The sequence below is a fragment of the Syzygium oleosum genome, unplaced genomic scaffold, assembly GCF_021117445.2.
Source record: "Syzygium oleosum isolate NSW1041296 unplaced genomic scaffold, Sole_v2.1 Sole_v2.48, whole genome shotgun sequence".
NCBI classification, from domain to species: Eukaryota; Viridiplantae; Streptophyta; class Magnoliopsida; order Myrtales; family Myrtaceae; genus Syzygium; species Syzygium oleosum.
In genome coordinates this window covers 1,650,607-1,676,184 of record NW_026607532.1, presented here as the reverse complement: position 1 = coordinate 1,676,184, position 25,578 = coordinate 1,650,607, and the positions used below count along the sequence as shown (strand labels likewise).

The window sequence follows — 25,578 nt, the reverse complement described above, 5'->3', positions numbered from 1 at the left end:
CAAATTAATTTTTTTACCATTAAAAACCCCAAATTTATACATTTATGACAAATTTACCCTTCGTTAAATTGGATTAATACCACGAAAAACCATAAATTAGTATGAAAAACGGAGAGTAAAACTCCAAACCGGTACACCCATCAATTACCACGTGACATCCAACTCTGAAATTTGACGTTAAAATTTAATGGAAACTTACGAAGAGTAAAATTATTACAAATATACCAATTTAAAATTTTTGGTGATCAAAATATCAATTTATAGTAAAATTATCATATATATATATCAATTTGGGGTTTTTCATAGTATTAATAACCCTTCTCTTTTCCATTTTCTTCTGTCTTTTCTGTTCTATAAGCCGACAGTCTGATACTCAATATAATCGCTTTAACATTGTAGCGGATTCTGGGGAAATGTATATGACTGGGGAATCTCTTACCAGATTTTGCGGGACAATCTTCAATCCGGTTTGCTCGTCAATGTGAACCTTGTTCTGGAATAAAAGGCTAAAATTAAATTTCATTGAAGTACACGCGGGAATAAAGGCTATGACCTGCTGGCATGGGCTACGAGGGTACAAGTATCAGCTAATAAACAGAGGCCCCAAGGCTGCAGTGGAGAGAGTAGAGGATGAGTAGGGGCAAAAATATGTTCGCAGGAAATGCACGACCACAGCAGCATCCATTTTATTAACTTCCTAAAAGCACTTATGTCTGTGCTTAATCTTACCCAGCCATCTTGTGGTGGGGAAGAACTGTTCTTTCGCATCATTTAGAGGGGAGTTCGTGATGATACAGACTTGACAAAGTTGATTGGAAGGTATTAGAGTCGGAAGACGCAGATCAATTTCATGTCTTACAAGGATTTTATGCTTCTAATTTAATGCACAAAAGTACTATTGAACATTAACATCTACTAAAGAACCATGAAAAAATCAGCTTTGACTATTAAAAATCTATATTGATGCTCTTACTCTGACTCCAATTTTATTTTTGATAATGAAACATGACAACTGCTACAAGTGATAAAACAACAATGGTATCGTCCATTTGACTATGCGAATCTCATTTTCATGGATGCTGCAGCGTGAATTCAGAGAGAGGAATGAAGTCTCTCGCGGTCTGTTAAGACATGGCCCCTGGTGATATCCTTTATGGTGGGACATCCGGACAGTGCCATCGTAAGCTCGAGCTCATCCTTCAGCATCTCAGTGACCCTTCTAACTCCACTTTCCCCTTTTGCCGCCAACCCATATACTACAGGCCTTCCTATCTGTAGTAACAAGACCACTATTTAAGAGAATGTCAACATTTGTCCTATGGCACTTCTTCATTTATGATTCAGGTGTTTTGGTAATGTGAAAAGATAGCTTCTACTAACTTGGCACGATATTATCACGTAAATGCCTCAAGGGTTTGTTACAATACCCCTTACTAATATAACAGATAGTCCACATTGAGAAATATCAGGAATGTGCCAAACTAATTATAAAAGATTGTACCAGTACTGCTTGTGCCCCAAGGGCCAATGCCTTGAAAACATCTGTTCCTCGCCGCACTCCTCCATCAACAAAAACAGGGACTTTCCCTTTGACTGCATGAACAACCTACAAACGAAGGTTTAAAAAGTCAGGACCAAAATGCTGTTTGATATAGATGACTTGCTGCAGCACAAGCTTTCATGCATTTGTAAAAATAGAGGGAAACAGAATGCCACGTGCTTTATTTTCAGGAGGCAAAAGCGGGTGCATTTACTCTTATCCACTGTTTACAAATGCTCCCAAATTCTAGAATCTATTATTAAACCTGCCGGACAAAGGAGTTAGTAAAAGTAGGCACCTCTTCCAGAACTGATATCGTGGCTGGACTATAATCTAGCTGTCGAGCTCCATGATTTGAGACAATTATCCCAGCAGCACCTGCTTCCACTGCCTTAATTGCTGCCAATGAGGGCATACAAGCTTGTCGATAAGGTTGTCAAGTATGCAACAACCAATAGTAGTAACAACAGATACAGTATACTGAGAAGCAATATTAAATTCCAATAGATGAATAAGATGCTTCAATCCAATATCAGAGAACACAAGGTCCTAATAGCAGTGATGACAAAATGAAGACAGACAATATCCCATTACCATTAAAATTCCTTAACTCATACGACTTCCCCAACAGAATGACTATGCTGTTTGAACTACCAAACTAATTGAGGCATAATGTTGTTTCCTTTCAAGATGAACTGAAGAATCTTCAAAGTTTAATGCTAGAGGTCACACTCTACAAACTAGATATACAATCAAACCCTGAGTTATCACAAAATTCTCCTTCGCTGAACGGATTTTTTTCAGTTCTGCATTAAGCCTCAAACTGGTTTTCAACTATCCTGACCTTCAATGTCAATTTAATCATACCCAACTGATCGCTATGGTGTCAAATGTATTGTATATTACTGATGGAACTGTTTATACGGTGATGAACTGGCAATGATGCGGTGCTCACTATAGACCTCATCTAAAATAAAACAACAGCACACACACAAATCTGCACTATTGAAAAATCCTAACGAATTCCATCAAATCTAGCACAAATCAGAATGCAAAAATAGATTTTGGCACAGGTGACGAGTTCTCAAGCCGTCATTCTTGACTTTCATTTTATTTTCCTTGTAAATGCAATGATCCCTTTGCTCATGTATGCATATGTGGTTAAAATTTTTATCTATATTAGATCAAAACAGAAGGTCTTGTCAGTTGCTACTTATGGCCACGCTACCTGAAAATTGGTTGACAGATTGATTTAAAGCAATTAATGAAGCTCAAGGTAATATCTTCTAAACTCTGCGATTAAATTAAAAGGATCCTTAAAGTACAAATTTTTCCAGGTCTTAAACCATCTTAAAATAAGACTTTTCGTTTAAGCTAGTGTTTTTAAAACCAAACCACAAGGTTTTTTAGCCACAAGTTTTAGCCGATTTCAATCAGTTCAACCTGGTATGGGACAGCAATTCGGCTCAATCTCTAATCTGGTTTTGGAACATTGGTTTTAGCAATGAATATGCTAAGTAAGCTATATTTCAAATTAAGACACAAAACAATCTTCAGACGAATCCTCAACTGCTTTTCTATTAGAATACAATCCTAGATCTTACCATCTTCGTGTGTAAGAACTCCGTTGATCAGAATCGGCAATCTTGTAATTGATCTCAACCATCCAATGTCCTGCATCATTGTAATTTAGTTACGTGATAACCAAGATACCAAATAAAGCAAACAGAGACATTATAAAGATCCAGTTATCATTCGTAGATCATGACGACAAACGAAAATTGAATGAAAAAAGTCACTGTAAGATAGCTATCAAAACTATTTCCACACTGGATGACACTACCTCACACATCTCATTCATTCAGAAAACACGATTCTTTTGATGAAACATTGCCCAGATAAAATTTCAAGGATTAATTGCAAAGTAATTTAAGATGGTATGGAGGTTCACCTTCCAAGTCAAAGAAGCATCAAGAGTTGAATCAGCAAAAGCTTGTACGTTTGAACCCTCATCCTGCAAATTGCAGCGGAGGCAAAGGAAAAGGGGAGCGAGAGTGAGAGAGATGTTATGCCAAATTTCTGCAATTAACAAACTATAAAAATTTGAGTCATCTCTATAAGGTTATTTAGGCAGCGAAAATGTTTTCAATGGTCAAGTATTGACCATACATTTTCTGTTGCCTCGCGTTATCCGAACCCTTTGTTTCTTGTTTCTTCACCTCAAGATACAACAGTAAAAATTATGTTCTCTAAGCATATGAACTATAAAAATAACTCTTCTAGACACAGATATAATCAAACGGAACAGTTATAGAGAAAAGAGAGCCAATGAATACAATACTCTTTGCCCCAAGGGCAAGCTTTGCACAAGAGAAGCACGGAGCTCATTAAATAAATCTCCACTAGGCTGAGCCTAATACCATGATATCCACAAACATCAGTGCCATAGTGAGCATTTCTTTTTGTTTTGCTACCTTGTTAATGTCAAAGAGAGTTATAAACTCTGAAAAAATAGAGCAGCATATAACAGGGTACACAGATAATGACGAAAACAGCCTCCATGCCCATCAAAGGAGATTGGTCAATGAGATTTTAGTAACATAGATATATCCCCACGCATGAATCTCCATTGAATAGGTAAAATTATATTGCTATCGACAGATCCTCAAATAGAAAAGAAATCATTCACTCACAGAGACAACTTGAGTTGAGAGTAGACCTTCAAAATTCTTCAACTGAGGCGCTACCATTCTGTCATAGAGAGAGAGAGAGAGAGAGAGAGAGAGAGAGAGAGAGAGAGAGAGAGAGAGTTAACTGTACCCGAACTTTGTTTTATGACCATGATATCCATGCCCCAACAGGGGTGGGGGAGCAAGAGAGGGAGAGGAAAGCATTTTACTTGTTCTTTATGTCTGCCTCCCTTCTGCCAAGTCTGGGAACATCGACAGTAAGAACAATTGCTTTGTATCCACTTCTTTCAGCTCTTTGTACAAGCTGAGCTGTAATATCCCGTCTCTTGTATACCTGCATAAGGAGATGCACTCATTATGAAGATGAAATCTTAATGGAGAATGTACAAAGCCAAGAACACTGGAGATTCTTAATCAAATAGATGCTTACATATATTTGAAAAAATCGAATGGCATCACAGCTGGACGCGACCTCTTCCACAGTGCACATAGACATATATGAAAGAATCTAGAGTAAAAAGTTGAATTGAGTATGTTATAGCAGCAAAATTAAGATAAAAAATATTTGGTAATATATTACCATGATGACATTACATGCAGCAGCTGCTCTTGCGGTAGCAACCTCTCCTGGAAGATGGAAAAATTGCATCATTAAAATCAAAACAATGAAACCTGTGAAAGAGGTCCTCCAAGAAAATTCAGGTTTCACACCTTCAGGATGTGCTAACTTATGCACAGCAGTTGGAGCAATCATAATGGGTGCAGCAACGTTATAGCCCAATATAGTAGTCGACAAACTAATTTTGCTCACATCAATGAGGATTCTCGGCCTAAACCTGCCAGAAATACATGTGTTGAGAATTAACAAACAACATAATACGGTTGGTGCAGATTTTAATCTGACCAGCATTCATTAGGCATTACGTTATTCTGCGAAATGCTTCCACATTTTCTTTAAGTGTATACTGGTCTTCCGCTCCACCTGCAAAAAAATCATAGTACATTTTCGGAAGGGCTTGCCGAGCCAATTCTTGATACTCATTCACGTTGACAGGATCCCCGGCCATGTTTCCTGAATGAAAATATAAAGTGTTATTAACTCAACAGCTTAACAATTTCTCCTACATGTGACTCTGCGAATTTTGATTGTCAACAAAAAGGTGACCACAACAATAGCCCTACAAATTCTCTTCCCTTCATATATGGTCTTAGAATCAAGATGCAACTTATAAATAAATACCGACGTAACTAGCAAAATCATATCATCTCACTTCAAAGTATGTCACTAGTCCATTGCATACCCTTACTAAGAGTACGCAAAATAACACATCAAGCAAATGAACCTACAAAAGATCTAAAACAATTTACCATAAACCAACAGCATATCTGCAACTTGAATGTGCCCGCACGAATTCACACTAAATCTAAACAGAAGAGCGAAAAGTATGGAATGGCGATCGTAATGCACCCACATCCCTCGCCGTATCTACAGCCAAAAGTACAGCACGCAAACATCTCAAAACGCAATCAACATCAAAGCCACACGCGGCTCATAAATTTAGAACAGAATCAAGTCCTTGTCATATTCTGCCAGTAATCAACCCAAAGTCATTTCGCACACGGCACCATACTTCATCAACACGCTCGCCGTTCCTCTAAAGCTCGGGTGACTCATGAAGTCACACATAGCCGAACCTTGAACCTATCAGCACGCTACGACGATCTCGAGAACGAGTCAGCGCAACCATTTCCGGATCTTGCGCTAGCCCAACCACCCACATGAACCTTGATCACAAACTCCCACATGACGACGGGTCAATGAATTTTTCGCCAGTCATGACTGCATGCGCACCAAAAAAAAATGCGATCTTTCCGCATCGCAAACGCTACGGATGCTCAAGAAAGTGCAGAGCAGACGAGTCACTCTGCGCACTCGAATCAAAGAAGAGAGACGATCGAAAGTGGCGCGATGTTTCGCAGGATAAGCAAGATCGAACCTTGGGTTTTTTCACACGATCGGAGCAAAATCTCCGGTTGAAGGACGAAACTCGATTGAGGACAGTGATGAGTTGAGCGACACGAGGACGTTGACTCTCTTCAATATATATTGTAATGAAGCTATGGATGAGAATAATTCATGCACGTCCCATTCTATATTTAAAATCATTTCTTATGTTTATTCTTCCTTCTTCTTTTTCAATTTTATTAAAAGACGAAAACGTCCCTTCCAAATAACATGTTTTTTCATGGAAGCCACTTCTTCCGCACCCGTTACATTTCCTTGGTAATTTATCCTCTTCTGAACTTATTTCCAACATTACAATCTGAGCAAGCACTAATCATGTATTAGAATAAAGAAATATTAGTTTTATCTGCAAATTGTATACTTTACTTCCCTAGATTATTTTCATGGCTGTGAATTTTTCGACTTCCATTCTTTGTACAAATTTACGAGAATTTACTCAAAGACTGAATATGTTGGTTGATGTTTGCATTATCCACGATTTATTCATCTTTGATTGTATTGTTTTTTGTTGTACAGTCACTATGGAAAGACAATATTGTTTTATGCTTAAATGTATCTATTGATGATCAAAGTACGAATGGTGAAAATAGCAATCGATCATCTCAACAAGTTCATTTGAAACTTTACTGGGTAATTTTCTAACACGAGAGGATCTTTTGAGAAGTGTGCGGACGTATCTTCTTGCTTAAGGTTATTTTGTTTCTATAAAAAGGTCAAAGAGAGACAAATATGTTCTTCTTAGCTGTGATATGAAAGGCAATTATCGTAATCGACATAATATTCCTATTGCAAGTCAAAAGAAAGATCTGGCCTCCTTTGATTGATTGGCCTTTTAGAGTGTTTTCTTATAAAAAGAAGAACGGATCATGATCACTCAAAATATTGAATGCATCACACGATAAATAATTAAAAATTAGATTATTACATTCACCGAATAAAATGAAAGTTGAGCGGTTAAAATAAATGAACTACAACGTAATGAAGCATATTAAAATTATAATTGTAAATGATTTTTTTCACTCTTACTTATGCTTAAGTTGTTTTTTGAGTAATAGTTTCTCAGTACAAAAAAAAAAAGAAATAGACAACTCATTAACTTAGTTTTTTTTTTGTTGGAAACACAATAATTAGTTAGCTATCTACCAAATAAAGTATTTTTGGGAAAAGAGGTACACCAATTTTGTTATAAATGGAGAAAGAAAAGGAAAAAACCAAAAATTAAAAAAAAATAAAAGAAGGTAAGCAATAATCTTAAATAAAAAAAAAAATGGGCCCCTTATTTAATTTAATAAATGTTGTCTAAGAGGAGTACGAATATTTTCGTTTTAGTAAAATTGAAATAGAAGAAAACGAAGAAAAAAAAAGTAAGAAATAATTTTTAATCAAGAGTGAGACCCGTGAGAGATAATGTAGTCAAATTAATGTAAAAGTGGATGTTAGAAGCTGATAAGGGGTGCAAATAGTCATAAGGAAAACCTATATTAATTCGTATCAATATACAATTATGGATATACAATATGTTGTGAATCAGTTAAACAAGTTAAACTATATTTCTCTATCAAATTTATGACTCAATCTATTATAGACGCGATTCATCATGGAGTGCATCGATCGCAATCTTACACGATATTATTGATAGTAGGTCTCATGTAGATCTTCCATAATCGAATTTGTACGATACTATTTACTGTGAATTGAGTATTCGAACTTGAAGTAAAAGAAAGTGAAATAATGCATTATTCGCGCTGTTCAAAAATCTCTTCGCCAACTTGACGTATCGTTCCATGACATTCAGTTTTTTGGCCAACGTGATTCCTACCCATCTGTTGTTATGGAATTTTGCGAATTTAAGATTGCAGAGAGGTCTTTAACTCTACACCAAATATGATCTGTTTACATAGCTAGAGCCGTCAAAGATTGCGTACTAGCTCCATCGTGGAGAAGCTCCATCACGATAATCCCACCCAAGGTACTGGAGATCTAAAATCTCACCCATCAAAGTGAAAAGTACTTGGACCACCATCACGAACAAGTTCAAACTCAGGAGTCACGACATTGTAAGAATATGAACCCGCATCATAAGTCCATGACCATTTGTGGTTGGTGTGGCGTAAAACTATCAAAATGGATCATAAACTCATTTTTTAAACCATATAACAATCAATGAGTCGTAAATAGGTGTAAATATAATATGGGTGTTAAATAGATCGTAAATGGATTTACAACTTATTTAAAAATCAACTCATCTCTCTTGCCCTCGCTTAATCTCGTGTTCCTTCACTCCGCACTCTCATCTCAATTTGGTGTGAATCTTCCTAGATTGAATTAAATATGAAAATATTTTAGTAATATAAGTTGAGTCGAATATAGGTCATTAGATTTGAATAGGTCAGAATGGATTAAATGGATCTAATTAAGTTGGACTATTTTCAATCTGCCCCACCCGTTCATTTGATAAGTCATTGGCTTTATGTGAGGTAATCGCGGTGTGACAATTATCAAGAAGTCCAAAAGGTGTTTTTGGTCCGTCTAGTCTTGGCAGTTATTCTCAAAGCCTTTTCATTTTGGTGTGTTGACTTTTCAATTTATCATCAATAATGGAAACACTTACAGGAGTGGTTAACACTCCAGCCAATGCCCTCTTTTCCTCGAGAGGGCCGTCCGGTGTTACTCGGGGTTTAATGTGTTGAATGTAGTAATTCGTGGACAGTGACATGGAGCTCGATTGCATTAGGGATTGGTTTAGCTGCGGTCCATTTAGGAGCATCAATGCTGCAACTGGTCCGTCACCAGCCGTTGTTTGGTCTGAATCTTCGCCGATTTCCTCACTTATAGCTGCAGGCAACAACAATGTATCCCTCTTGTTGGATCAGCTAATTGGCTCGCCACTGCAAACCCTGAATAAGATGTCGCGCTACCTTGTACAAGCTAGAGCACTGAAATGATCCTGCTCATTATGCCATAATCAAGTATATTTTCCATCACCAATGGTATAATAAATATGAGGTTGAGTCAGATAACCAACTTTTCGAATCTTTATCCTTGCATAAGATGAATCCACTAGAACATCCGGAACCCAAATGCTTCTATCATCAAGAATCTTTCTCCGAGCAAGTATCTGTTGGTGGGACCGTCTGTTTGTGAAAGATTCTGGGCTGTACAAAATAGATCTCTGTGGCCAATGGCCTGGGATGTTTACAACTTAACCCCGGACTTTGTTTGCATCAACCATCATCCTCCAACTGAGTTTACGTAGCAAACACGGCCATGGTTTTAGAGCTAGGAACAGGGTTTTCTCCTGAGTCAAGAGGGATGTTCTAACGAAACTTTCTAACCACAGCATCTATTGTACAACATACAGAAACTGGACAATGAAAAGTTGACATGTTGTAAATCGGTAATGCCTAAGCCACATATCTGATTAAGGTTCATCTAACTGCCCAGAGGTAGTAAGTCTATTTAATCGTGAAAAGTGAAACCATACGTGTGCTATCCTGTTTGTTTAAAGCTAGACTAGCCTGAGCCTGTGAAATGATATCGCACGCTTTGCATTTTGTCTCCACTTGAAGATGTTGTCTTTGATAAAAATTTCTTTCTTTACTTGACATGCAGTAACGTAACATCGCCACGTCCGTGTGGATTCTTTACGGTCTGAGCTATATTGTATCTTTCTGCATCTGTAGGATCCATTCCGCAAACAAGAGCAGAAGTAGACTCATGCACAACCATTGGCCAAGTGATTAGAGGGAGATGAACTTCACTCATTTCATTTTCTTTATCTGGGTTCCAATTTTGGCTCTGGGGAAATGTATATGACTTGGAACATCTTACCAGATTCTGCGGGACAATGTTTAATCTGGTTTGTCAATGTTCTTGAACCTTGTGTCGGAATAAAAGGCTAAAATTAAATTTCATTGGAGTACATGCAGGAATAATCGCTATTACCTGCTGGCTTGGGCTACGAGGGTAGAAGTAGCAGCTAATAAACAGAGAGCCCCCAAGGCTGCAGGAGGATAGTAGAGGATGACTAGGGGCAAAAATCTGCTCTCAGGACTTGCACAAACACAGGAGCATCCAATCCATTAATCACTACCGAAAAGCACTCATGTCTGTAATTAATTTTACCCAGCCTTCTGCTGGTGGGAAGCACTGTTCTTTCGCATCATTTAGAGGGGCAGTCGTGATGATACTGACTTGACAAAGTTGACTGGAAGGTAGCAGAGTCAAAAGAGGCAGATCAATTACATGTCTTACAAGGATTTTATGCTTCAAATTTGATGCTCAAAAGTACTATTTGACATTAACATCTACTGATGGACCAAGAAAAAACCAGCTTTGACTATCCCAAATCTATACTGATGCTCTGACTCTGACTCCAATTTTATTTTTGATCATGAAACATGACAACTATTCACATAACATCGCAAACTACAAGCGATAATACAACAAGGGCATCGATTATTTACCTACGTGAATCTTATCTTCATGGATGCTGCAGCGCGAATTTAGAGAGAGGAATGAAGTCTCTCGCGATCTGTTATCACATGGCCCCTGGTGATATCCTTTATGGTGGGACATCCAGATAGTGCCATCGTAAGCTCGAGCTCATCCTTCAGCATCTCAGTGACCCTTCTAACTCCACTTTCCCCTTTTGCCGCCAACCCATATACTACAGGCCTTCCTATCTGTAGCAAGAAGACTGCTATTAGGAGAATGTCAACATTTGTCCTAGGGCACTTGTTCATTTGCGATTCAGGTGTTTTGGTAATGCGAAAAGATAGCTTCTACTAACTTGGCACGATATTATTACGCAAATGCCTCAAAGGGTTTGTTACAATACCCCTTACTAATATAGCAGATAGTCCACATCAAGAAATATCAGGAATGTGCCAAACTAATTAAAAGATTGTACCAGAACTGCTTGTGCCCCGAGGGCCAATGCCTTGAAAACATCCGTTCCTCGCCGCACTCCTCCATCAACAAAAACAGGGACTTTCCCTTTGACTGCATGAACAATCTACAAACGAAGGTTTAAAAACAGTCATGACCAAAATGCTGTTTGATATAGATGACTTGATGCAGCACAAGCTTTCATGCATTTGTAAAATAGAGGGAAACAGAATACCACTGTGCTTTATTTTCAGGGGGCAAAACCGGGTGCATTTACTCTTATCCACTGTTTACAAATGCTCCCAAATTCTAGAATCTATTATTAAACCTGCCGGACAAAGGAGTTAGTAAAAGTAGGCACCTCTTCCAGAACTGATATCGTGGCTGGACTATAATCTAGCTGTCGAGCTCCATGATTTGAGACAATTATCCCAGCAGCACCTGCTTCCACTGCCTTAATTGCTGCCAATGAGGGCATACAAGCTTGTTGATAAGGTTGTCGAGTATGCAACAACCAATAGTAGTAACAACAGATACAGTATACTGAGAAGCAATACAAAATTCCAATAAATGAATAAGATGCTTCAATCCAATATCAGAGAACACAAGGTCTTAGTAGCAGCGATGACAAAATGAAGACAGAAAATATCCTATTACCATCAAAATTCCTAGCTCATACGACTTCCCCAACAGAATGACTATGGTGTTTGAACTACCAAACTGAGGCACAATGTTGTTTCCTTTCAAGATGAACTGAAGAATCTTCGAAGTTTAATGCTAGAGGTCACAATCTACAAACTAGATATACAATCAAACCCCAAGTTATCACAAAATTCTCCTGCGCTGTACAGATTTTTTTCAGTTCTACAGTAAGCCTCAAACTGGTTTTCACACTATCCTGGCCTTCAATGTCAATTTAATCGTACCCAACTGTTCGCTATGGTGTCAATGTATTGTATAATACTGATGGAACTGTTTATACAGTGATGAACTGGCAATGACGTGGTGCTCACTATAGACCTCATCTAAAACAAAACAACAGCACGCACACGAATCTGCACTATTGAAAAATCCTAACGAATTCAATCAAATCTAGCACAAATCAGAATGCAAAAATAGATTTTGGCACAGGTGACGAGTTCTCAAGCCGTCATTCTTGACTTTCATTTTATTTTCCTTGTAAATGCAATGATCCCTTTGCTCGTGTATGCATATGTGGTTAAAATTTTTATCTATTAAAAGAATCAGTGCCAAATTAGATCAAAACAGACGGTCTTGTCAGTTGCTACTTATGGCCACGCTACCTGAAAATTGGTTCACAGATTGATTTAAAGCAATTAATGAAGTTCAAGGTAATATCTTCTCAACTCTAGAATAAAATTAAAAGGATCCTTAAAGTACAATTTTTTCCAAGTCTTAAGCCATCTTAAAATAAGACTTCTCATTTGAGCTAGTGTTTTTAAAACCAAACCAGAAGGTTTTTTAGCCACAAGTTTTGGCCGATTTCAATCAGCTCAACCTGGTATGGGACAGCAATTCAGCTCAATCTCTAATCTGGTTTTGGAACACTGGTTTAAGCAATGAATATTCTAAGTAAGCTATAGTTCAAATTAAGACACAAAACATTCTTCAGACGAATCCTCAACTGCTTTTCTATTAGAATACAATCCTAGATCTTACCATCTTCGTGTGTAAGAACTCCCTTGATCAGAATCGGCAATTTTGTAATTGATCTCAACCATCCAATGTCCTGCAGCATTGTAATTTAGTTACGTGACAACCAAGATACCAAATAAAGCAAATAGAGAAATTATAAAGATCCAGTTATCATTCGTAGATCATGACGACAAACGAAAAATGAATGAAAAAAGTCACCATAAGATAGCTATCAAAACTATTTCCACACTGGATGACACTACCTCACACATCTCATTCATTCAGAAAACACGATTCTTTTGATGAAACATCACCCAGAAAAAATTTCAAGGATTAATTACTAAGTAAGTTCACCTTCCAAGTCAAAGAACGATCAAAAGTTGAATCAGCAAAAGCTCGTAAGCTTGAACCCACATCCTGCAAATTGCAGAGGAGGCAAAGGAAAAGGGGAGCGAGAGTGAGAGAGATGTTATGCCAAATTTCTGCATTTAACAAACTATAAAAATTTGAGTCATCTCTATTAAGGTTATTTAGGCAGCGAAAATGTTTTCAATGGTCAAGTATTGACCATACATTTTCTGTTGCCTCGCGTTATCCGAACCCTTTGTTTCTTGTTTCTTCACCTCAAGATACAACGGTAAAAATTATGTTCCGTAAGCAAATGAACTATAAAAACAACTCCTCCAGACACAGATATAATCAAACGGAACAGTTATAGAGAAAAGAGAGCCAATGAATACAATACTCTTTGCCCCAAGGGCAAGCTTTGCACAAGAGAAGCACGGAGCTCATTAAATAAATCTCCACTAGGCTGAGCCTAATACCATGATATCCACAAACATCAGTGCCATAGTGAGCATTTCTTTTTGTTTTGCTACCTTGCTAATGTCAAAGAGAGTTACAAACTCTGAAAAAATAGAGCAGCATATAACAGGGTACACAGATAATGACGAAAACAGCCTCCATGCCCATCAAAGGAGATTGGTCAATGAGATATTAGTAACATAGATATATCCCCATGCATGAATCTCCATTGAATAGGTAAAATTATATTGCTATCGACAGATCCTCAAATGGAAAAGAAATCATTCACTCACAGAGACAACTTGAGTTGAGAGTAGACCTTCAAAATTCTTCAACTGAGGCGATACCATTCTGTCATAGAGAGAGAGAGAGAGAGAGAGAGAGAGTTAACTGTACCCGAACTTTGTTTTATGACCATGATATCCATGCCCCAACGGGGGTGGGTGAGCGAGAGAGGGAGAGGAAAGCATTTTACTTGTTCTTTATGTCTGCCTCCCTTCTGCCAAGTCTGGGAACATCGACAGTAAGAACAATTGCTTTGTATCCACTTCTTTCAGCTCTTTGTACAAGCTGAGCTGTAATATCCCGTCTCTTGTATACCTGCATAAGGAGATGCACTCATTATGGAGATGAAATCTTAATAGAGAATGTACAAAGCCAAGAAAACTGGAGATTCTTAATGAAGTGGATGCTTACATATAATTGAAAGAATCGAATGGCATCACAGCTGGACGCAACCTCTTCCACAGTGCACATAGACGAACATGAAAGAATCTGGAGTAAAAAGGGGAATTGAGTATGTTATAGCAGCAAAATTAAGATAACAAATATTTGGTAATATATTACCATGATGACATTACATGCAGCAGCTGCTCTTGCGGTAGCAACCTCTCCTGGAAGATGAAAAATTGCATCACTATAATCAAAACAAGCAAACGTGTGAAAGGGCTCCTCCAAGAAAATTCAGGTTTCACACCTTCAGGATGTGCTAACTTATGCCTAGCAGTTGGAGCAATCATAATGGGTGCAGCAACGTTATAGCCCAATATAGTAGTTGACAAACTAATTTTGCTCACATCAATGAGGATTCTCGGCCTAAACCTGCCAGAAATACATGTGTTGAGAATTAACAAAAAAACATAATACGGTTGGTGCAGATTTTAATCTGACCAGCATTCATTAGGCATTACGTTATTCTGCGAAATGCTTCCACATTTTCTTTAAGAGTATACTGGTCTTCCGCTCCACCTGCAAAAAAATCATAGTACATTTTCGGAAGGGCTTGCCTAGCCAATTCTTGATACTCATTCACGTTGACAGGATCCCCGGCCATGTTTCCTGAATGAAAATATAAAGTGTTATTAACTCAACAGCTTAACAATTTCTCCTACATGTGACTCCGCAAATTTTGATTGTCAACAAAAAGGTGACCACAACAACAGCCCTACAAATACTCTTCCCTTCATATATGGTCCTAGAATCAAGATGCAACTTATAAACAAATACCGACGTAACTAGCAAAATCATATCATCTCACTGCAAAGTATGTCACTAGTCCATTGCATACCCTTACTATGAGCACGCAAAATAACACATCAAGCAAATGAACCCACAAAAGATCTAAAACAATTTACCATAAACTAACAGCATATCTGCAACTTGAATGTGCCCGCACGAATTCACACTAAATCTAAACAGAAGAGCGAAAAGTATGGAATGGCGATCGTAATGCACCCACATCCCTCGCCGTATCTACAGCTAAAAGTACAGCACACAAACATATCAAAACGCAATCAACATCAAAGTCACGCGGCTCATAAATTTAGAACAGAATCAAGTCCTTGTCATATTCTGCCAGTAATCAACCCAAGTCATTTCGCACACGGCACCATACTTCATCTACACGCTCGCCGTTCCTCTAAAGCTCGGGTGACTCATGAATTCACACATAGCCGAACCTTGAACCTATCAGCACGCTACGACGATCTCGAGAACGAGTCAGCGCAACCATTTCCGGATCTTGCGCTAGCCCAACCACCCACATGAACCTTGATCACAAACTCCCACATGACGACGGGTCAATGAATTTTTCGCCAGTCATGACCGCATGCGCACCAAAAAAAAAAAAGTTGCGATCTTTCCGCATCGCAGACGCTACGGATGCTCAAGAAAGTGCAGAGCAGACGAGTCACTCTGCGCACTCGAATCAAAGAAGAGAGACGATCGAAAGTGGCGCGATGTTTCGCAGGATAAGCAAGATCGAACCTTGGGTTTTTTCACACGATCGGAGCAAAATCTCCGGTTGAAGGACGAAACTGGATTGAGGACAGTGATGAGTTGAGCGATACGAGGAAGTTGATTCTCTTCAATATATATTATAATGAAGCTATGGATGAGAATAATTCATGCATGTCCCATTCTATATTTAAAATCATTTCTTATGTTTATTCTTCCTTCTTCTTTTTCAATTTTATTAAAAGACGAAAACGTCCCTTCCAAATAACATGTTTTTTTCATGGAAGCCACTTCTTCCGCCCCCGTTACATTTCCTTGGTATTTATCCTCTTCTGAACTTATTTCCAACATTACAATCTGAGCAAGCACTACTCATGTATTAGAATAAAGAAAGATTAGTTTTATTTGCAAATTGCATACTTTACTTCCCTAGATTATTTTCATGGCTGTGAATTTTTCGACTTCCATTTGTGGTACAAATTTACGAGAATTTACTTAAAGACGGAATATTTTGGTTGATGTTTGCATTATCCACAATTTATTCATCTTTGATTGTATTGTTTTTTGTTGTACAGTCACTATGGAAAGACAATATTGTTTTATGCTTAAATGTATCTATTGATGATCAAAGTACGAACGGCGAAAATAGCAATCAATCATCTCAGCAAGTTCATTTGAAACTTTACCGAGTAATTTTCTAACACGAGAGGAACTTTTGAGAAGTGTGCGGACGTATCTTCTTGATGAAGGTTATTTTGTTTCTATGAAAAGGTCAAAGACAGACAAATATGTTCTTCTTAGTTGTGATATGAAATGTAATTATCGTGATTGACATAATATTCCTACTGCAAGTCAGAAGAAAGACCGCGTCTCCTTTGATTGATTGGCCTTTTAGAGTGTTTTGCTATAAAAAGAAGAACGGATCATGATCACTCAAAATATTGAATGCATCACACAATAAATAATTAAAAATTAGATTATTACATTCACCGAATAAAATGAAAGTTGAGCGGTTAAAATACATGAACTACAACGTAATGAAGCATATTAAAATTATAATTGTAAATGATTTTTTTCACTCTTACTTATGCTTAAGTTGTTTTTTGAGTAATAGTTTCTCAGTACAAAAAAAAAAAGAAATAGACAACTCATTAACTTAGTTTTTTTTTTGTTGGAAACACAATAATTAGTTAGCTATCTACCAAATAAAGTATTTTTGGGAAAAGAGGTACACCAATTTTGTTATAAATGGAGAAAGAAAAGGAAAAAACCAAAAATTAAAAAAAAATAAAAGAAGGTAAGCAATAATCTTAAATAAAAAAAAATGGGCCCCTTATTTAATTTAATAAATGTTGTCTAAGAGGAGTACGAATATTTTCGTTTTAGTAAAATTGAAATAGAAGAAAACGAAGAAAAAAAAAGTAAGAAATAATTTTTAATCAAGAGTGAGACCCGTGAGAGATAATGTAGTCAAATTAATGTAAAAGTGGATGTTAGAAGCTGATAAGGGGTGCAAATAGTCATAAGGAAAACCTATATTAATTCGTATCAATATACAATTATGGATATGCAATATGTTGTGAATCAGTTAAACAAGTTAAATTATATTTCTCTATCAAATTTATGACTCAATCTATTATAGACGCGATTCATCATGGAGTGCATCGATCGCAATCTTACACGATATTATCGATAGTAGGTCTCATGTCGATCTTCCATAATCAAATTTGTACGGTACTATTTACTGTGAATCGAGTATTCGAACTTGAAGCAAAAGAAAGTGAAATAATGCATTATTCGCGTTGTTCAAATTCTCTTCGCCAACTTGACGTATTGATCCATGACATTCAGTTTTTTGGCCAACGTGCTTCAATACTCATCTGCTGTTATGGAATTTTGCGAATTTAAGATTGCAGAGAGGTCTTTAACTCTACACCAAATATGATCTGTTTACGTAGCTAGAGCCGTCAAAGACTGCGTACTAGCTCCATCGTGGAGAAGCTCCATCACCATAATCCCACCGGAGGTGCTGGAGATCTAAAATCTCACAAACAAGTTCAAACTCAGGAGTCACGACATTGTAAGAATAAGAACCTGCATCATAAGTCCATTACCATTTGTGGTTGGTGCGGCATAAAACTATCAAAATAGATCATAAACTCATATCTTAAACCATATATCAATCAATGGGTCGTAAATGAGTGTAAATATAATATGGGTGTTAAATGGATCGTAAATGGGTTTACAACTTATCTAAACTCGACTCATCTCTCTCGCCCTCACCTAATCTCATACTCCCTCATTCCGCACTCTTATTTCAGTTTGGGTGTGAATCTTCCTAGATTGAATTAAATATGGAAGTGTTTTAGTAATATAAGTCGAGTCAAGTATGGGTCATTTGATTTGAATGGATCAAAATGGGTTAAATGGATCTATTTAAATTGGACCATTTTCGATCCAACTCGACCCACTCATTTGACAACTCATTGGCATTACGTGAGGTAATAGCGGTGTGACAACTATCAAGAAGTCCAAAAGGTGTTTTTGGTCTGTCTTGGTAGTCATTCTCAAGGCCTTTTCATTTTGGTATGTTGACTTTTCAATTTATCATTAATAATGGAAACACATACAGGAGTGGTTAAGACTCAAGCCAATGCCTGCCCTCTTTTCCTCGAGAGGGGCGTCCGGTGTTACTCGGGGTTTAATGTGTTGAATGTAGTAATTCGTGGACAGTGACATGGAGCTCGATTGCATCAGGGATTGGTTTAGCTGCGGACCAATTAGGAGCATCAATGCTGCAACTGGTCCGTCATCAGCTGTTATTTGGTCTGAATCTTCACCGATTTCCACACTAATAGCTGCAGGCAATAACAATGTATCCCTCTTGTTGGATCGGCTAATCGGCTCGCCACTGCAAACCCTGAATAAGATGTCGCGCTACCTTGTACAAGCTAGAGCACTGAAATGATCCTGCTCATTATGCCGTAGTCAAGTATATTTTCCATCACCAATGGTAGAATAAATATGAGGTCGAGTCAGATAACCAACTTTTCGAATCTTTATCCTTGCATAAGATGAATCCACTAGAACATACGGAACCCAAATGCTTTCTATCATCCAGAATCTTTCTCCGAGCAAGTATCTGCTGGTGGGATCATCCGTTTATGAAAGATTCTGGGCTGTACAAAATAGATCTCTGTGGCCAATGGCCTGGGATGTTTACAACTTAACCCCGGACTTTGTTTGCACCATCATCCTCCAACTGAGTTTACGTAGCAAACACGGCCATGGTTTTAGAGCTAGGAACTGGGTTTTCCCCTGAGTCAAGAGGGATGTTCTAACGAAACTTTCTAACCACAGCATCTATTGTACAACATACAGAAACTGGACAATGAAAAGTTGACATGTTGTAAATCGGTAATGCCTAAGCCACATATCTGATTAAGGTTCATCTAACTGCCCAGAGGTAGTAAGTCTATTTAATCGTGAAAAGTGAAACCATACGTGTGCTATCCTGTTTGTTTAAAGCTAGACTAGTCTGAGCTTGTGAAATGATATTGCACGCTTTGCATTTTGTCTCCACTTAAAGATGTCTTTGATAAAAATTTCTTTCTTATTTGACATGCAGTAACGTAACATCACCACGTCTGTGTGGATTCTTTACGGTCTGAGCTATACTGCATCTGTAGGATCCATTCCGCAAACAAGAGCAGAAGTAGACTGATGCACAACCATTGGCCAGTGATTAGAGGGAGATGAACTTCACTCATTTCATTTTCTTTATCTGGGTTCCAATTTTGGCTCTGGGGAAATGTATATGACTTGGAACCTCTTACCATATTCTGCGGGACAATGTATAATCTGGTTTGTCAATGTTCTTGAACCTTGTGTTGGAATAAAAGGCTAAAATTAAATTTCAATGGAGTACATGCAGGAATAATCGCCATTACCTGCTGGCTTGGGCTACGAGGGTAGAAGTAGCAGCTAATAAACACACAGTCCCCAAGGCTGCAGGAGGATAGTAGAGGATGACTAGGGGCAAAAATGTGCTCTCAGGACTTGCACAAACACAGGAGCATCCAATCCATTATTCACTTCCGAAAAGCACTCATGTCTGTAATTAATTTTACCCAGCCTTCTGCTGGTGGGAAGCACTGTTCTTTCGCATCATTTAGAGGACATTCGTGATGATACTGACTTGGCAAAGTTGATTGGAAGGTAGTAGAGTCAAAAGAGACGGATCAATTACATGTCTTACAAGGATTTTATGCTTCAAATTTGATGCTCAAAAGTACTATTTGAAATTAACATCTACTGATGAACCAAGAAAAAACCAGCTTTGACTATCACAAATCTATACTGATGCTCTGACTCTGACTCCAATTTTATTTTTGATCATGAAACATGACAACTAGTCAAATAACATCGGAAACTAAAAGCGATAATACAACAAGGGCATCGTTTATTTACCTATGTGAATCTTATCTTCATGGATGCTGCAGCGCGAATTTAGAGAGAGGAATGAAGTCTCTCGCGATCTGTTATCACATGGCCCCTGGTGATATCCTTTATGGTGGGACATCCAGATAGTGCCATTGTAAGCTCGAGCTTATCCTTCAGCATCTCAGTGACCCTTCTAACTCCACTTTCCCCTTTTGCTGCCAACCCATATACTACAGGCCTTCCTATCTGTAGTAAGAAGACTGCTATTAGGAGAACGTCAACATTTGTCCTAGGGTACTTGTTCATTTGTGATTCAGGTGTTTTGGTAATGTGAAAAGATAGTTTCTACTAACTTGGCATGATATTATTACCCAAATGCCTCAAGGGTTTGTTACGATACCCCTTACTAATATAGCAGATAGTCCACATCGGGAAATATCAGGAATGTGCCAAACTAATTAAAAGATTGTACCAGAACTGCTTGTGCCCCGAGGGCCAATGCCTTGAAAACATCTGATCCTCGCCGCACTCCTCCATCAACAAAAACAGGGACTTTCCCTTTGACTGCATGAACAATCTACAAACAAAGGTTTAAAAACAGTCATGACCAAAATGCTGTTTGATATAGATGACTTGCTGCAGCACAAGCTATCATGCATTTGTAAAAATAGAGGGAAACAGAATGCCACTGTGCTTTATTTTCAGGGATCAAAACCGGGTACATTTATTCTTATCCTGTGTTTACAAATGCTCCAAATTCTAGAATCTATTATTAAACCTGCCGGACAAAGGAGTTAGTAAAAATACGTACCTCTTCCAGAACTGATATCGTGGCTGGACTATAATCTAGCTGTCGAGCTCCATGATTGGAGACAATTATCCCTGCTGCACCTGCTTCCACTGCCATAATTGCTGCCAATGAGGGCATACAAGCTTGTTGATCAGGTTGTCGAGTACGCAACAACCAATAGTAGTAACAACAGATACAGTATACTGAGAAGCAATATGAAATGTCAATAGATGAATAAGATGCTTCAATCCAATATCAGAGAACACAAGGTCTTGATAGCAGCGATGACAAAATGAAGACAAAATATCCCATTACCATCAAAATTCCTTACTCATACAACTTCCCCAACAGAATAACTATGGTCTTTGAACTACCAAACCAATTGAGGCATCATGTTGTTTCCTTTCAAGATGAACTGAAGAATCTTCAAAGTTTAATGCTAGAGGCTCACACTCAACAAACTAGATATACAATCAAACCCTAAGTTATCACAAAATTCTCCTGCGCTTGACAGATTTTTTTCAGTTCTACATTAAGCCTCAAACTGGTTTTCACACTATCCTGACCTTCAATGTCAATTAAATCGTACCTAACTGTTCGCTATAGTGTCAATGTATTGTATAATACCGATAGAACTGTTTATACAGTGATGAACTGGCAATGACGTGGTGCTCACTATAGACCTCATATAAAATAAAACAACAGCACACACACGATTCTATGCTAATAAAAAACCCTAACCAATTCCATCAAATCTAGCACAAATGAGAATGCAAAAATAGATTATGGCACAGTTGACAAGTTCTCAAGCCGTCATTCTCGACTTTCCTTTTAAATACAATGATCCTTTTGGTCATGTATGCAAATGTGGTTAAAATTTTTATTTATTAAAAGAATCGATGCCAAGTTAGCTCAAAGACAGATGGCCTTGTCAGTTGCTACTTATGGCCACGCTACCTGAAAATTGGTTGACAGATTGATTTGAAGCAGATAATGAAGTTCAAGGTAATATCTTCTCAACTCTGGGATAAAATAATAAGGATCCTCAAAGTACAGATTTTTCCAGGTCATAAGCCATCTTAAAATAAAACTTCTCATTTAAGCTAGCCTTTTTAAAACCAAACCAGAAGGTTTGAGCCACATTTTTTTGCATTTTTTGATTAGTTCAACCTGTTATGGGACAGCAATTCGGCTCAATCTCTGATCCAGTTCTGGAACACTGGTCAAAGCAATGAATATGCTAAGTAAGCAATGGTTCAAATTAATGCACAAAGCGGTCTTCAGAGGAATCCTCAACTGCTTTTCTTTTAGAATACAATCCTAGATCTTACCATCTTCGTGTGTAAGAACTCCCTTGATCAGAATCGGCAATTTTGTAATTGATCTCAACCATCCAATGTCCTGCAGAAATGTAATTTAGTTATGTGACAACCAAGATACCAAATAAAGTAAATAGAGACATTATAAAGATCCAGTTATCATTCGTAGGTCATGACGACAAGCAAAAATTGAACGAAAAAAGTCATCGTAAGATGGCTATCAAAACTATTTCTACACTGGATGACACGACCTCACACGTCTCATTCATTCAGAAACGCGATTCTTTTGTTGAAACATTACCCAGAAAAAATTTCAAGGATTAATTACAAAGTAATTTATGATGGTATGAAGGTTCACCTTCCAACTCAAAGAAGCATCCAAAGTTGAATCAGCATAAGCTTTGAAGTCTGAACCCTCATCCTGCAAATAGCAGTGGAGGCAAAGGAAAAGGGAAGAATGAGTGAGGGAGATGTTATGCCCAATTTCTGCATTTAACAAACTATAAAAATTTGACATATCTCTCTAGAGGTTATTTAGGCAGCGAAAACATCTTCATTGGTCAACATTTTCTTTGGCCTGATGTTATCCGAACCCTTTGTTTCTTCACCCCAAGATACAAAGGTAAAAAATTGTGTTCTCTAAGCAAATGAACTATAAAAAAACTACTCCAGATACAGATATAATCAAACGGAACAGTTATAGAGAAAAGAGCGCCAACGAATACAATACTCTTTGCCCCAAGGGCAGCTCTACATGAGAGAAGGACAGAGCTCATGGAATAAATCTCCACTGGGCTGAGCCTAATACCATGATATCCCCAAAGATCAATGCCATAGTGAGCATTTCTTTCTGTTTTGCTACCTTGCTAATGTCAAAGAGAGTTACAGACTCCAAAAAAATAGAGCAGCATATAGCAGGGTACAAAGATAATGACGAAAACAGCCTCCATGCCATCAAAGGAGATTGGTCGATGAGATATTAGGAACATAGATATCTCCTCATGCATGCATCTCCATTGAATAGGTAAAAATATATTGCTATTGTCAGATCCTCAAATAGAAAAGAAATCATTCACTCACAGAGACAACTTGAGTTGAGAATAGACCTTCAAAATTCTTCAACTGAGGCGCTATCATTCTGTCATAGAGAGAGAGAGAGAGAGAGAGAGAGAGTTTAACTATACCCGAACTTCGTTTTAAGACCATGATATCCATGCCCCAAGAGGGGTGGGGGAGCAAGAGAGGGAGAGGAAAGCATTTTACTTGTTCTTTATGTCTGCCTCCCTTCTGCCAAGTCTGGGAACATCGACAGTAAGAACAAGAGCTTTGTATCCACTTCTTTCAGCTCTTTGTACTAGCTGAGCCGTAATATCCCGTCTCTTGAATACCTACATAAGGAGATGCATTGATTAATGAGATGAAATCTTAATGGAGAATGTACAAAGCCAAGAAAACTGGAGATTCTTAATGAAGTGGATGCTTACATATAATTGAAAGAATCGAATGGCATCACAGCTGGACGCAACCTCTTCCACAGTGCACATAGACGAATATGAAAGAATCTAGAGTAAAAGGTGAATTGAGTATGTTATAGCAGCAAATTTAAGATAAAAAATATTTGGTAATCTATTACCATGATGACATTAGATGCAGCAGCTGCTCTTGCGGTAGCAACCTCTCCTAAAAGATGAAAAATTGCATCATTAAAATCAAAACAAAGAAACGTGTGAAAGAGCTCCTCCAAGAAAATTCAGGTTTCACACCTTCAGGATGTGCTAACTTATGCATAGAAGTTGGAGCAATCATAATGGGGGCAGAAATGTGATAGCCCAATATAGTAGTTGACAAACTAATTTTGCTCACATCTATGAGGATTCTCGGCCTAAACCTGCCAGAAATACAAGAAATTATATCTTCTACCAAAACATTCACTGTGTTGAGAATTAACACACAACAAAATATGGCTGCTGCAGATTTTAATCTGACCAGCATTCATTAGGCATTACATTATTCTGCGAAATGCTTCCACATTCTCTTTAAGTGTATACTGGTCTTCCGCTCCCCCCGCATAAAAATCATAGTACATTTTTGAAAGAGCTTGCCTAGCCGATTCTTGATACTCATTCACGTTGACAGGATCCTCGGCCATGTTTCCTGAGTGAAAATATTAAGTGTTATTAACTCAACAGCTTAACAATTTCTCCTACATGTGACTACACGAATTTTGATTGTCGACAACAAGGTGACCACAACCATAGCCCTACAAATACTCTTTCCTTCATATATGGTCCTGGAATCAAGATGCGACTCATTAACAAACACCGACGTAAGTAGCAAAATCATATCATCTTACTTCAAAGCATGTCGCTAGTCCATTGCATACCCTTACTGTGAACTAACGGCATATCTGCAACTTAATGGTGGCCACATGAATTCATACTAAATATAAACAGAAGAACGAAAAGTATGGAAAGGCGATCGTAATGCACCCACATCCCTCGCCGTATCTACAGCTAAAACTACAGCACACAAACATATCGAAACGCAATCAACATCAAAGCCACACGCAGCTCATAAATTTAGAACATAATGAAGTCCTTGTCATATTCTGCAAATAATCAACCCAAGTCATTTCGCGCATGACACCATACTTCATCAACATGCTCGCCGTTCCTCTGAAGCTCGGGTGACACGTGAAGTCACACATAGCTGAACCCGAACCTATCAGCACGCTGCGACGATCTCGAGAACGAGTCAGCCCAACCATTTCAGAATCTTGCGCTAGCCCAACCACCCACAAAAACCTTTACCACAAGCTCCCAAATGACGGGTCAATAATTTTTCGCTAGCTATGACCGCATGCGCGCAAACAAAATGCGATCTTTCCGCAACGCAGACGCTCATGTATACGGATGCTCAAAGAAGTGCAGAGCAGAAGACTTGCTCCGCGCACTCGAATCAAAGGAGAGAGACGATCGAAATGGCACGACGTTTCGCAGGAGAAGCAAGAACGAACCTCGGGTACTTTCACACGATCGGAGCAAAATCTCTTTGTTGAAGGACGAAACTCGATGTGGGACAGTGACGAGTTGAGCGATGCGAGTTAGGAGACTCAGACCGGACTCTCTTCAAAGAATGATAACGGATGCTACGAAAGACGACAACTCATATGCCTGGGTCACTGT

The 25,578-nt window shown here is 38.1% G+C and overlaps 3 protein-coding genes across 9 annotated transcripts; all 3 read right to left on the bottom strand.

Moving 5' to 3' along the window:
- Positions 1 to 1,021: 1,021 nt before the first annotated feature.
- Positions 1,022 to 6,308, bottom strand: LOC115668846 (peroxisomal (S)-2-hydroxyacid oxidase GLO4-like). 2 transcript variants are annotated; one of them, XM_056306858.1, is made up of 12 exons: positions 6,228 to 6,308; positions 5,155 to 5,302; positions 4,942 to 5,066; positions 4,811 to 4,857; positions 4,661 to 4,738; positions 4,440 to 4,564; positions 4,234 to 4,291; positions 3,492 to 3,554; positions 3,145 to 3,214; positions 1,839 to 1,939; positions 1,502 to 1,606; positions 1,022 to 1,272 (listed from the first exon to the last, which is right to left on the bottom strand). In XM_056306858.1, the coding sequence occupies exons 2-12, from the start codon at positions 5,295 to 5,297 to the stop codon at positions 1,093 to 1,095; spliced, it is 1,095 nt and encodes a 364-aa protein (XP_056162833.1). In that variant the 5' UTR covers positions 5,298 to 5,302; positions 6,228 to 6,308; the 3' UTR covers positions 1,022 to 1,092. The 2 variants fall into 2 exon arrangements, with proteins under 2 accessions (XP_056162833.1, XP_056162832.1); XM_056306857.1 differs by lacking the exon at positions 6,228 to 6,308 and adding an exon at positions 5,599 to 6,044.
- A 4,160-nt stretch (positions 6,309 to 10,468) lies between these two features.
- On the bottom strand, positions 10,469 to 25,551 carry LOC115669266 (peroxisomal (S)-2-hydroxyacid oxidase GLO4-like). Of its 5 annotated transcripts, XM_056306861.1 has the most exons (13): positions 25,410 to 25,551; positions 24,747 to 24,800; positions 14,797 to 14,944; positions 14,583 to 14,707; positions 14,453 to 14,499; positions 14,303 to 14,380; positions 14,082 to 14,206; positions 13,900 to 13,957; positions 13,157 to 13,219; positions 12,827 to 12,896; positions 11,508 to 11,608; positions 11,169 to 11,273; positions 10,469 to 10,941 (listed from the first exon to the last, which is right to left on the bottom strand). In XM_056306861.1, the coding sequence occupies exons 3-13, from the start codon at positions 14,937 to 14,939 to the stop codon at positions 10,762 to 10,764; spliced, it is 1,095 nt and encodes a 364-aa protein (XP_056162836.1). In that variant the 5' UTR covers positions 14,940 to 14,944; positions 24,747 to 24,800; positions 25,410 to 25,551; the 3' UTR covers positions 10,469 to 10,761. The 5 variants fall into 5 exon arrangements, with proteins under 5 accessions (XP_056162836.1, XP_056162835.1, XP_056162838.1 ...); XM_056306860.1 differs by lacking the exon at positions 24,747 to 24,800 and having other exon boundaries at positions 25,410 to 25,516; XM_056306863.1 differs by lacking the exons at positions 24,747 to 24,800; positions 25,410 to 25,551 and adding an exon at positions 15,872 to 16,001.
- Positions 20,077 to 25,537, bottom strand: LOC115668927 (peroxisomal (S)-2-hydroxyacid oxidase GLO4-like). Of its 2 annotated transcripts, none has more exons than XM_056306865.1 (12): positions 25,410 to 25,537; positions 24,400 to 24,547; positions 24,157 to 24,281; positions 24,027 to 24,073; positions 23,878 to 23,955; positions 23,657 to 23,781; positions 23,474 to 23,531; positions 22,752 to 22,814; positions 22,406 to 22,475; positions 21,096 to 21,196; positions 20,757 to 20,861; positions 20,077 to 20,530 (listed from the first exon to the last, which is right to left on the bottom strand). In XM_056306865.1, the coding sequence occupies exons 2-12, from the start codon at positions 24,540 to 24,542 to the stop codon at positions 20,351 to 20,353; spliced, it is 1,095 nt and encodes a 364-aa protein (XP_056162840.1). In that variant the 5' UTR covers positions 24,543 to 24,547; positions 25,410 to 25,537; the 3' UTR covers positions 20,077 to 20,350. The 2 variants fall into 2 exon arrangements, with proteins under 2 accessions (XP_056162840.1, XP_056162839.1); XM_056306864.1 differs by lacking the exon at positions 25,410 to 25,537 and adding an exon at positions 25,045 to 25,403 and having other exon boundaries at positions 21,096 to 21,277.
- Positions 25,552 to 25,578: the final 27 nt, after the last annotated feature.